This window comes from Manis javanica, chromosome 3 (genome assembly GCF_040802235.1).
Source record: "Manis javanica isolate MJ-LG chromosome 3, MJ_LKY, whole genome shotgun sequence".
NCBI classification, from domain to species: Eukaryota; Metazoa; Chordata; class Mammalia; order Pholidota; family Manidae; genus Manis; species Manis javanica.
In genome coordinates this window covers 21,780,654-21,793,711 of record NC_133158.1, presented here as the reverse complement: position 1 = coordinate 21,793,711, position 13,058 = coordinate 21,780,654, and the positions used below count along the sequence as shown (strand labels likewise).

Genomic DNA, 13,058 nt, shown 5'->3' with positions numbered 1-13,058 from the left:
CTTGGGGAATAGAAAAAAGGAGGAATGAGCCATATTTCCCTTGCTTAGAAACATGGCACCAACCAATTGAACAAAAAAGTGAAAACAAAACAAAATCCAACTTGAAAACCTGTCACAGCAGGGGAGAGCTTTTTCCACCTTTGGTGGGAGGAAAGCAGGAGGCAGCTGGCTTTAAGCAAAATTCTACCTCGTGAAAACCAGACAAGGGGAGGATCAGTTCCCTCCATGACGCTTGTGATTTAAAAATCATGAGGAAGGCACTGACGACCGACTTGAACAGTCGATTTTTTATTTTGCCTCTCCACTGGATTGTATGATTGGGTGGGAGAAACTTAATTTTGCTGTTTTTATTAATGCTTTTTATTCCTACTATATATTTCTTTTTATGATTAATAGCTATGTTATTGAGTATGCTCTAAAGATGGGCATTATGATCATCCTTTTACCAATGAAGATTCTGAAGCTTCAAGAAGTTTATTAATTTGCCTACAGCAACAATAAATGACATGTTAAAGCTTACATGTGTCTGACTCTAAATTTGTTCTTTTTATGATTATCTTCTACTATATTTGTCCTTTATCCATCCCTTTTTCCTTCCTAACTATAGATGCTTGGAATATGAGCATACAGCCAAATTAACTTTTACGAGTTAATAACTGAACTATTACCTCATAATTTTGTATTGATAGGCATTGGTTGAATCTATCAGTCATTATGCAAAAAAAGAGAAGAAAAGGAAGATGAAGGTCTTTAATTTACACACATTTACTCTCTTCCTCTCCCCTCCAGGCTCAACTACTTACCTTACAGATCTGCTACCACAAACTTTTATGTCATAGAGCTGACAGTACTGGGCACGCCTCTGCAGGACGCAGTGCTGGCGCCCATGCAGGCAGCTGGAGAGTGTATCAGCTGCTGCCTGCCTGGGCACACCACCTACCAGGACGCATGACCCCACTCGCCGAACACTCGCTTTTTGCTCCTTCTGTCAAAATGGCAATTTGCCAAATTACAAGCTGCTCTGAACCTCAGACCCTCCAAATCAGGAATTTTTCATGATCCCATGCTTTAATAGTGCAAGCATCTCACTTTCTGCAAGATTTTTTTTTTTTTTTTTGCCAATCCTTGAAAAGTATAATTCTCTAATACCTATTCCTGGAAAGAATAGAATAAAATGATTATAAGTATCAGGTGAACATGAGATATAATTTATTGAGGAATAGATCCACATCATTGCTAGAATGTCCAGCTATATTCTTGGTAAAGTTTTTCTTCCTCTTTTATTTTTTTCCTTTGAGGAACATTTATTAACAGCACTTTAGCAATGAAGTTTTGGGGGAAAATATATTGCTTAATCTATTTTTATACACAAATATGCACTATCTTGTAATCTCAAATTTTGCTCAGGTCCTTGTCCAACCAACTTTTACTCTTATACTTCTTTTGTGTACAATGTAGGGTCTTGCAGTAGCATTATACTTAGCTTAAATTCATAGATTTAACAAATAGAAAACACTTGGATCCTGACAGCAGAGGGAAGCCACATATGTATGCCCTTTAATCCTAATGAGGCTCAGAGGGCATGAATGAGCGTGAGCTGGTGCGTGACAGTGCCCATCGCTGTCTGCATCTTTCCTGGGGAGTGAACACCCTTCTCTTCTGAAGGAGATTCACAATGTCATTTTAACATTTCTGCTTTACTCACAGAGTCTATAGAATCTAAACATCTTGACATCAGTTTCCCTGTCTTAATTAACAGTATCAACAATTTCATTATTACTTACCATTTACTAAAATATCTACTACATGCCACTTCTTCAGATTCAGGGACAATGCCACCTTGATCCCCATGTCCACCCCATTAACTGAGCAGAATAGTTCATATGGTTGAAATATGCTAAAATATGTTAAATTGAGAGGTCATGTAGCATTCTGGAGACCAACAGGATGGAATTGCAGATCTACTTTACACTAAGCTTGGAGAAGTGCATTTAAGTCCCTGGGTTTCATTCACCTAATGTGCAAATGGGAATGATAATAGTCATGAAATATGGAGAGGGTAAAAGAACTTAGTGTAAGTGTAAAACACAGTGCCTGGTACATAATAAAAAGTACAATGTCTTACGTATAATGACTGCATAAAAAGTTATGGTTTAAAAACTTCTTAGGAAAAAAATTTAGTACTATAAAAATTTTATGATGTATCACCTTCATCTGAAAGAGGGCCTGATAATACACAGGATTAACCAACACAAACCCAGTTCAAGTGAGAAACCAGTTCAGGTAAAAACCCTTCTGGCAATGCATCAGAAATGTTCATATTCCAAGGACAACACTTTCTTTTTATGTCCACTTTCTTTTCATATATTACTTCATGACATTGCATTTTCTAAAAAGCACATGAGAGCATTTCTATTACTTTGTACACAATGTGTGGTTGCCAGCCAACTTAAGAGGTGAATCATGGCATTTGTGGGAAACAAGAAAAAATAATTAGAGAAAGGTTGGCCCTGCCCAGAGAGTCAACTGAGAATAGAGATGAATCCTGAAATAATTCAATTTCTGCCACTGTAAACGCATAAGACTGAGAACAACAGAGCAGGTGGCTACACATGATTCAAACTGAACCTGAGGCTTTCATCTTCTCACATAATACAGAGACCAAACCTCCCACACAGAGGCCACAGCACAGCACATCTAACTCATTCATGTCAAATATGCTTTGGCAATTTAATACAGAGAAGCAACTTATATGTTTTTGCTGGATAGAAAGAGACAGTTACAGAAGCTTTGGGGTTAACATCTGCCCCTTTTCTTTATAATCCAATTTAAAGCCACTCATTCAGAATATATAATTGTATTATGAAGGAATACAGTTTTTAAAATTTGAAATTCAAGTCCACTACCCAGATGCGCAGCTGTATGGAGCCCTGAGCTTACAAACTGATTATGTAAACCCAGGTCCTGGGAAGGTGGAATTCATCTTCCCATGGAATTGCCAATGGGGACAGCATGTGCTGGTCAACATAGGGGGCATGGCAACAGGGAAAAGGAAAAAGATCACCTGGCTTGAACAAGTATTAAATAAGATGGTCCTTGTTTACAGAGACATGTGATAGTTACTCAACAAGTGTAATAATTTTAAGAGGTGACCAAGTGAAGTTTCTGCAAGCTTGTCTTGGAGGATTTGGAAATGGGCATTGCTTTTTCAGATGTGAAAAAGTTCAGTTAATTAAATTTTTATGTGAAACTCTTAAATTACATGGTCTGGACCTCCTTGTGTGCAAAGGGCAGCTGGGTGAAATAACAGATAAACAGGGCTCCTTGGAGCTTGTAAAGGGAGCAGAGCTCACTGCATACTAAGTAGGAGTGGGACAAGAAATGATAGCAGGGGGACAAAAGCAGGCATTGGGAATGGGCTGACCACTAACAGCCTTGTGCTCTAATGAGGGCATCCCCCTACTGATTGAGCTAAGGAGAAGGTTGTCATTGTCACCTTTGTTCACACTACCATGGATTGACAGAGTGATCTAATTATAAATCAATCTCAGTCACAGCCTGAATTTTGTGGAGTGAAGTGCAACTCTTCTTTCAGATGTAGTAACAGGATTTTAAGAAACCATTTAAAAATGTGTATGCAGATTAACTGCTTAACTGATACCTCCTTCCTTACAGGACTGGATGGACACAATCATGAACAGCGGTCAAGTTACTCACAGGCCTTCGGCGAAACATTCAAGCAGCAGGGTTTCCCCTTTGAGGACGGTGACGGAAGACTCACTGCCACGCTCACTAGGAGGCAACAGCATTCTGGGTTTTCTTTGCTTGATTGAATTTGCTATAAAACAGAATAGAAAAGCCTTAAATTTTTTTCTGACTAAGAGTTGAAATCCTGTGGCACTAAATCTTTCTTAAAGCATATTAGAACATAAATACCTGTGTGTGTGTAGGGGGGGGCACTTCTATACATAAACACATTTTACATGTTTTAATATATTTCCATTTAAATAGACTGCTTTTATCATGAGGCAAGGGTGGTTCCTCAGATGCAGTAACTAATTGTAGCACCTAGTTGTGTGAAGATTATGATTTAAATCACACCTTCAAATTCAGGAGTTCAAACACGGTTCAAGATAATTAGTTTCTTGATGAAAGCCCTTAAGTTAATTGATAGCCTATGATTTTATATTCTACATTTTAATCAGTCCTAGACATGTTTGATGACTGTGTATTTTTTTTTCTTTTCATTTAATGTACATAGGTATTTGATCAGATTCCTGGTTCAATACAGTTTCCTGGGCCCTGATTCAGGAAGCCTGTGGTGGACAGCAGGCATCTATGAATTTATCAGGCTCTTTAGGTGACTGAGCTTAACAGCCTCAGGCCCTCAAAGAGAAACACTGCTGTCTGGGATGATTAACCAGTATTCTCACCAAAAGCATATTGAAATGTTCCATTTCTTAATTTCTTTTAAGACTACTTTGCAAATACAATGGCAAATAAGGATTTCCATTTTCAATGAAAATTTTGATATTATTACAAAATGTTCATACAAATTGTCTTTCCCATCCAACGTCAGCATGATCTGACATGATGTGGAAAGCGTAAACAGCTGACATTCTGTTATCAGAGCAGAGGAATGAAAGGCATTGTCAGCAGTGTACACCTTGCTATAGTTTCCTTATGAGTGTGTATCACACAGTAATTGTTGAGCATGCACTCTGTGCAGTTCTGCTTGCTGAGGGCTGTAAAAATATGATATACATGTTTGAGTCATTGACCCCAAAGATAGTAATGCTGAGGATGTAGGCTTAATCCATCCACCTTCAAACTGGGATGCACCTCCATCCAGCCCTGATCATGGTGCCAGGGTATTAGATATCCATGCTAAGCCACTGATCTCAATGATAAAAAGAATGTTGTTGCATTCATGTAAATGATTCTTCTCATCTTGGTAAACTAGCTTACCATTTAATTCCAGTTTGCTCAGCCATCTTCCACAAAACACTACCTCTCTGCTAGATGGTCTACATAAAAAATATATATACACTTTGTAGACAAAGGAGTTTGGAAAAGGCTGCACTTTACTCTTTCTCGGAGAGTTACAATACAGACCCATATTAAGTACTCTGAGAAGTCTTGCCAGAAAAATACACATTTAACTTTCTTAAACCTAATGTTTTCTCTACTTTGTTTACACTCAACCATTTCTTTTTTCCTTTCCTCATCTAACAGCTATCAACCAAAATGTCTGTCAACTATGAGACCCCAAATAATAATTCCATTAAAAATATACAGTTGTTACATATATATATATATACATCTATATACATGTGTGTATATATATATGTGTGTGTATATATATATATACAGTCATATAGTTTTGTATTTATAAATATCACTCCTTTTGAATATATTTAAATGGGGAAGGGTGGTAATAAAACCTTATGCTAAAGGATTTTCCTTAATAAGAATATTAATATTTTAATAAACTCATGAAGGTATTAAAGGAAAAATTCCAATTCTGAGATGACAATGAGTTACCAAAGATGAAAACAAATGCACTCTACTCATGATCAACTTACCCTTGGAACTGATTTCTGTGTATGAACTTGAGTCATTAGCATGCTTTACTGAAATGAAAAACATGAAGAAAAAACAAACATAATGGTAGATGCTGATAATCAATAAAGAATGAAAAGTCATAGTTTTCTCTTAGAAAAATTACAAAATGAGGTATAACTATGCTTCACTAGAACACCATGTTCAAGGGTACAGCTGAAAAAAAATCTATAGTGAGCATAGTCTTGAATTGCCCCAGATGAATCCAGGAGGGGAGGGTACACATTAAAGCTCAATGAACGAGAACTGGGGCTGCCGTAAGGATGCTGCAGTGAAGCCCTGGAGTAGTGTATCTAGACGTAACAATGAGGGAAAAACAGAAACAAAAAAAACACAAGCCAAATTAAGACAATGGAATGGTAATGCCAACTTTTAACTCTACCAGAGCCAATTACTCAGTCAGAGAACTGATGGGAATCTCTGCCCTTTGAATTTTAGGACTCCTTCTCCCACTAATGATGTTTTCCCATTTGGGAACCCAGACTAGCATGTGCAGAATCAAAAGCAAGCCAGATAACTTTGCCAATTTGGGAAGGACAAAAAAGCTTGATGTGATAAAAAAAATTGTAGTATTTGTTCTTTTTATTTTTAACTCTTATTTTCTCCCACATTTTCAGCCTGCTGGTTTATTCAAGATCACAGTGAATCAAAGCCTGAGACTTAGAAAACCCTGCAAAGCCGCTGTACATTTTAAACCACTGAAAATGACTAGATTCTGCAGACGTCAAATGAAATACAATTGTCCTGTGAATTGAGATTTGATTTCCTGGCTGCGAGTGCCAGAGCTACAGTCGATCTGCAGCTGCAGAGGTCTCTTTCATCTGGATGAAGTCTCTAGAGTTGAACTAAACAATGGTGGGAAATATCAACCCAGCAGCTTTAACTGGCTTCAGCCAGAATGAAATTATAGACACATTTGTATTCAGCATTCAGGATGGAATGATAAATTATTTGGACTTACAGCTGTTAACGGTGAGTTTCATTGGCATTTTCTGCACGATAGTTCTTAATCTTGGGAATGCGGCAAAGCAACAGTAATCATTCCGACTGTCTTTTTCTTCCACGTTGGCAAAGTACAGATCTCCCTTCTGGCTCATGTATACTCTTTCATCTTGTTTAATGTGTTCCAATTCTGGAAAGGAATATCTTGTCATTAAAAGGGGCAACTGTCTTTTATTGTGTCCTTGGTCCCTTTTTTATCTTTCTTTCTTTTATATTCATTTTATTTTACTTTTCATGTTTGCTCATGAATGACCAGTAAGTAAAAAACTAAACCAACAGACCCATGGGAGTATGCTTTTCACCATTCACGAAAGGAGCTCACTGGCGGACAACCAGTTTGTGCATTTCACTGTCCTTACCATCTAGGCCTCTACTCCTTATGGGTCTGCAGAGGCTTATCTGAAAACTGGTCCAGTTTAGACAGTGGCCCAAATCTTATGTATATTGCCTTAGGATCCTATTTTTGAAAACTAGACCTCCCAAAAGCTATGTCTGAGAAATTAATCTCTTTCCTGGGTGCAGTTTGGGAAGTTGTAGGGTAATTGGAGTGTAAAACATCTGGCTGTAGCCACAGTGGCTTCCTGCATTTCCAAGTACCATACAGACATCACCGCTTTCTTCCAGGGCCACAGCAAGAACACACTTAGGGAGCACTGCTGGAGAGCGAGCCGGAAATGGACTTTACGGGAAGCAGGAATTTCAGCCCAAGAATTAATAACATTTTTCTGGCAAATTAAACACAAAAGTTAAATACTAGTTTCTATGTGGGTCACTCTATGTAGCAGGTGGAACATAATTAAAATGGAAATATAAAGCTAGCAACACAGACATAGCCATCCTCAGCTCTGACAAGAATAATTTTCCAAAGATAAGTAAACTATTTGGAATATAGAAACTATTGCCTTCATAGACATGCTTTATCACTTTATCCTATCAGTAGCCTCTACTCAGTATTTCATTAAGATAAAATCAAGATGTATATTTAGTGGTTTTTAGTGTTTTCACATACACCTGTAAGTATATCTTTAGGACTTGGAGAATATAGATAGATATAATTTTAGAAATCTCATTCCCCATGAATAACCTTAAAATATTTTTTAAAATCTTAGGTTTTAGTATGTTATCTGACATGATGCATGCAACTAAAATGCCCCCCCCTGACATTACTTACCAATATTCATCCAATAAATGTGTAAAGGTGGGAGGCCTTTGGGGGGGTTGCATGGGAGGACAATTGGATCTCCTTCCTCCACGTCAAGAGGATCAATTTTTTCTTTTGGGAATTTTGGAACATCTGGTATAAAAAATCATTTTAAGACATTATTTTAAAGTTAACTTTTAATGTCACAAATTATATCTTAATGCATTCTTCTTTTTAAAAATATGAGCATTTTTAATAAATTCAACACCCCAAATCTTGGCTCTCTTATCTCCCATGTAGAAAAAAATACTGTTGAGAATCTGGGATGCATCCTAATGCAGCTTTAAAAATACCTATTTGTTTTATAACTGTAGACAACAGATATTTTTGCTGTCTGACATCAATAAGGCAACAATCTGCTTGTGCATTTTCCTGTGCAGAGGGGTGTAAGCTCTGAGTCACAGGATTCATTCATTTTAAGTTTTGGTAGACATGGAATCTTTTTTGTCCAAACACTGTGATTTTTTTTTAGGCAGACACATATTCTCTGTCTCTTGCTTGATTGTGAAGCCTTGTAATGTGACTGGCAAATATTCAATTCAAAGCATAACCAAACTATATAAAAAATTCAAAGCCTACATGGGAAAAATGGCACGAATACAACGAAAGGCTAAACATGCCCGCTATAAGTTGCAAAGAGAGCCATCCACATTAGAATCACTCCAAGGAAGAAAAACTTGAAATGAAATGGACCTGATGGAGGAAACAAGGCTTTGCAATATTTCAACACACGGTTGCTTTCCCATGCTGGAGTCAGTGTCCTAACAGAGCAGTACAGTTACAATGGGAAAAAATTGCAGAATTGGAAATCCAACACCCGTGCTTGATATTTTGATGAAATTACTTATAAAATAGTTTTAAAAAATATTGAAAACATATTCTGCCTAAATATTATATTGGTACCTCTCACTCTGTTAAGGAAACCTGAATGATAAGAACTAAACTCAGGTTGTTAAGGAAGAAAATGGCCTTATGCAGGTATTTATCACTGCCTGACTTGATGGAATTTATTAGGAGGTATTTCATCTCTATATTTCACTCTTAAATTGTGGTTCACAAAAGATTATCATTACTCTTGGAAGTCCAAGGATATACCCATTTATTGTATGGGTATATACTGAGAGGCTTTGTACATTCCCTATTTGGTCTCATGCCCCAAACCCAGACCCTGCTTCCTTAGTGGTTGAGGGAATTTGCTGACATTTCTCTTATCGATGCACCAGCTGGTTACAATGAATTGTTTTTTGTCTAAATTCAAGGACCTTTCAAGGCTTAGCATTGCAGCAGGAGGTGTGGAAATTATTATAGTGCCTTTGTGGGTTCAGAAGGCAGGTGTCAGTCATGTGACAGTCCTCCGTGGATTCTCTCTTGATCAACTCATTCTAGCAGATTTCGCCTGGCAAGTCTGGAAATGTATTTGAAATGGCAACCTTCTTGGATTCATGCTTATTCTCTAGGTAGCTCTAAATTTCCATCCAAAGACAGGAAAGCGTGTTTAATGCATGTACTACCTTAAGATCTTGCAGAGAAAACATCAATGACAGCTACTTGGTAAAGCCTTAGTGGTGACTGAGAGCAAACAGTATGCAATCATTTTGCAAAAGTGTAACTTATGCAAGGGTAATGACTTACAAAACTATTATGTACTCAAAGCTCCTGATTGGAATCGCTTGTTTGTGTAGCTTGCCGTAGCAAAAGCCGTGTTCACTGGTATTGAACTTAGCAGTGTCATTGGGTAGTTATTGAATCTGTCTATACTCAGATACAAGGGGCAACAGAGGAAGTTAGATTAGAAAATGGGAAGAACATGTAATACGGTTTTACAATAAGCAACCTTTACCATGGCTAATGTGAACACACAGTGATATCTACTGCAAAGTATCTCATGAATCAGATGTATAAAGTCCTAATTGGAGAGCTTCCCTGTCAGAGCATTCAGAAAAATCTAATGATTCAAACAGATCGTACTGCCAGTGAAGCACTTTCATTGACTCATTAATTAAATCTAGATTATAGAATTCTAATGCTTAAAATGTAAATATGCAATTCAACTGGCTTCAAGGCATCAATAATAAAAAAAATTTATAAGTCTATCAAACCCTTTATCACATGCCATAAATCTTTGGAACAGCTTTTAAGCAAAGATGAAATTAATACCTTGAAATGGGGGAGAATATATATTTAATAATTTAAGGTCTGAGCATAGATGTTGTAAAGGACATTAATGTGTCAGGCTTTTTTAGATCTGGTTCTTTGACTTTGAAATGATTTAGTGAGTCTGATGCCATGCTAGAAAGTAAACATTTTAACATCCTCAAATAAATGTGAAATTTAATTATTGTAACTCAACAGCAGACATGAAGTCTACCTTAATTCAAATAAAGAAATGACTTCTTTTAAAAATAACTCCAGCTAATGACTTTTGCTAATTGTGTTTCTCTAGTGATAAACATTAGCACTGTTGAGTTTGGACAGATGTAATACCCATAAAAGTGAATCGTAAACAATAATTTTTCTTTTGTATGAGGCAACTATTATGCTTTAGCTTGCCAGAATATTTCAAGTGAGTACTCCATCAACACCAAAAAAGAATCACTGAACTGTGTTTAAGGCCTGACTTCCATGGGATGGCCTCTGTGCAAACAGATCAAAATCTACTTGTACCTGAGCATCTATTTAAACAGGACTCTAAGAATGTTCAGAAAACCCATAATAACCAAGTCTAGATGAAGTCAATTCTGTTTACATATAATTTCCCTACCAGTCTGTCTGCATTGAGAAAGAAAGCATAGCGCCATGTCTTTACCAGCAGACAAATTTCTAGTAACATCCCTGAGGGCAGAGGTTCCTGGAAACCCAGAGTCTGGCACAAAAAAAACTTTCCTAGAGACAAGCTGGCTGCACACCGTCCTCTCACTGAAGCTACTGGCATGCAGCAAACCTGCAAATACAAACTTTCTTGCAACTCTACAATTTGAGGTGCTGACAATCAAGTTTGAAACTCATCATCTCAATTCCTTCAACCTAACATACTGAGAAAATAACACCTTTATAACTGAAATACAGAAGACCTCTGAAAAACACTGGGCTTTCTTTAGAGCAAGTTACACTAAGCAAATGATTTGAATTTGGAGCTTTGAATACATAATAGTTTTCTGTAAGTCACTGCCCTTGCATAAGGTATGCTGTCTGCAAAATGACTTGCGTAAGTTTGTATCTATAGGAAATCCTAAAGGATAAACTGGGTTTTAGCCCAGGCACCAAAACTCACTGGCTGTGTAGCTTCAGACCATTAGCTTTACTGTTCTGAGCCCCCTTTTACTTTTCTCTGGCATCTCAGAAAACTTTGAATTAATCTCTCTGATCTTCTCGACAGTCTCGGTAAGTTAGAAGTTTCTTAAGGGCAGGGATGTTATAAAACCTAAACGGTGTACTCCCACCAGGCCAACATACTGAATAGTGAAGAGCAGTAATGAAATAGCATCAGGATAGTTTAAATATAAATCAAACTACCTAACCACTTCAATGAAAAACGTACTGCAAACCTAACCACGACCAAGTTATGCAAATCTACAGATTCTTTTTCTGGCACTCAAGGACTAAAATCAAGTCTCCCTTTACAGTCCTTCTCTATGAATCTATGAGGCTCTACTGCCAAGTATCTTCAACATAGAAGTATAGTGTTTTACAGCTCATAGAGAGGGTGTTGTTACCTGAATGCTCGAATCATTGAGGTTGTATGCACGATCACTGGGAGCTCTGTGGGGCTAATCCTGGTTTCATCAATCGCTACTGAGTGTGCTTTAGTTTCCCCACTCCTAACAAGGAAACTGTAATGATGCCTAATTCATTAATTTGTGTCCAAGTTCAAACAAACCATTTCCTATAAATTAGTTAAAACTGTAGCAACTTTCAAAACACAATAGTCCCAAGATGTAAAAACCACTTAGTATACACTGGCTATTATTCAAATATTCTCACTTCACCACTTTGCCTGGTACTCCCAGCCCCCCTGTAGAGAAGAGATGGGCAAAGGGACAGAGAGCTTTCTCTGCTGCCTCTGCTTCTGATTTTCCCTGTAGCCTATGTCCTAACAACTTCTGCACTTTTATGCAGAAGTACAGAATGTATTCCAAATATTTGGTATCAATGTTTTCAGAGGAAGTAGGCAGGGGGCCAGGAGGAAGAAACACATTTCATGTCAAACCTGGGATTTATTTAATGAATTACCCACCTCCACCCTTCCCTCCCTATTTTTGGGCTATGCCAAAGAGCTTCATCTATTTGACTTCTTGCTTTGTTTGTAGGACTGGCCTGGCGAGCTGGTGAGTGCCTTCCATTTCCCTTGAATGTGCTTGGCAAATTGCTTACAGTCTGGCAGCATTATCATGAATGCACACTACTGAGCTCACATGCTGTATCACTCCTAACTCCAGTTTCAGTCTGTAAAGAAATTTAATTGATTCCCATTTCCTGTAGACTACCCCATTAATCCATTTAGGACTACAGAGAAATAACATTGCCTTTCAGTCTATGAGCTCGTAATGAATTCTCACTAAGGAAGTACAACCAGTTCAGCCCATTTCATTCTAGTCATTCACACACTGTGACGGATGAGAGCAAAATCCTGGGCCTTAATTAAACCTTTAAAGCTTGAAGTTGCACTCTCAACTGTGCGAATTGATCTTTGGTTGCTTTGCATATATTATCAGAAGAAATTTGTATATGCGACTGGACCTTGCTTTTGCTACCCTACCCCATCAAATCGGAGTGGTAAACAGCCGGGGTATTATGTCCTGAGGAATCTGAGGAAGTTACACAAATGTAGAAACCCAACACACTAAAAATTCTCATTCACTAAAACAGTATACAGTCGACTCTTGAACAACATGGATTTGTACTGTGCAGGTTCACCTGTGTGGATTATTTTCAGTAAATAGATTAGAAAAACTTTTAAAGATTTGGGACAAGTTATTTGGGAAAAGTATTTTTCCTTTAGCTTGTAAGTTATATGTGGATTTGCAACTGTGCCTCTAATTCCCGTGTTGCTCAAGGGTTGCCTGTTTAAAGCACATCATCCCTAGGCTGCCATTCCTTAGATTATTTTAATAGTGTGAGGAAATTGGATTATTGCTTTAATTCATTCACTTATTCTTCAGCCTATGAACTAATGAATCACTAATAACTGGTATTCATGAAGCATCTACAAAGCAATGAAGAGGAGAAAAAATAG

At 37.5% G+C, this 13,058-nt stretch overlaps 1 protein-coding gene across 21 annotated transcripts in view; it reads right to left on the bottom strand.

Moving 5' to 3' along the window:
- Positions 1-13,058, bottom strand: part of CHL1 (cell adhesion molecule L1 like) — a 309,930-nt gene that overhangs the window by 56,327 nt on the left and 240,545 nt on the right. For 19 of the 21 annotated variants that reach the window (XM_073230929.1, XM_073230928.1, XM_073230927.1 and 16 more), the window contains 4 exons: positions 7,796-7,918; positions 6,584-6,754; positions 5,586-5,633; positions 3,718-3,838 (listed from right to left, as the gene is read on the bottom strand). In XM_073230929.1, the coding sequence (XP_073087030.1) occupies positions 3,718-3,838; positions 5,586-5,633; positions 6,584-6,754; positions 7,796-7,918 (463 nt within the window). The remainder of the gene's footprint in view (positions 1-3,717; positions 3,839-5,585; positions 5,634-6,583; positions 6,755-7,795; positions 7,919-13,058) is intronic. The other 2 variants (XM_073230941.1, XM_073230940.1) reach the window with 1 other exon arrangement.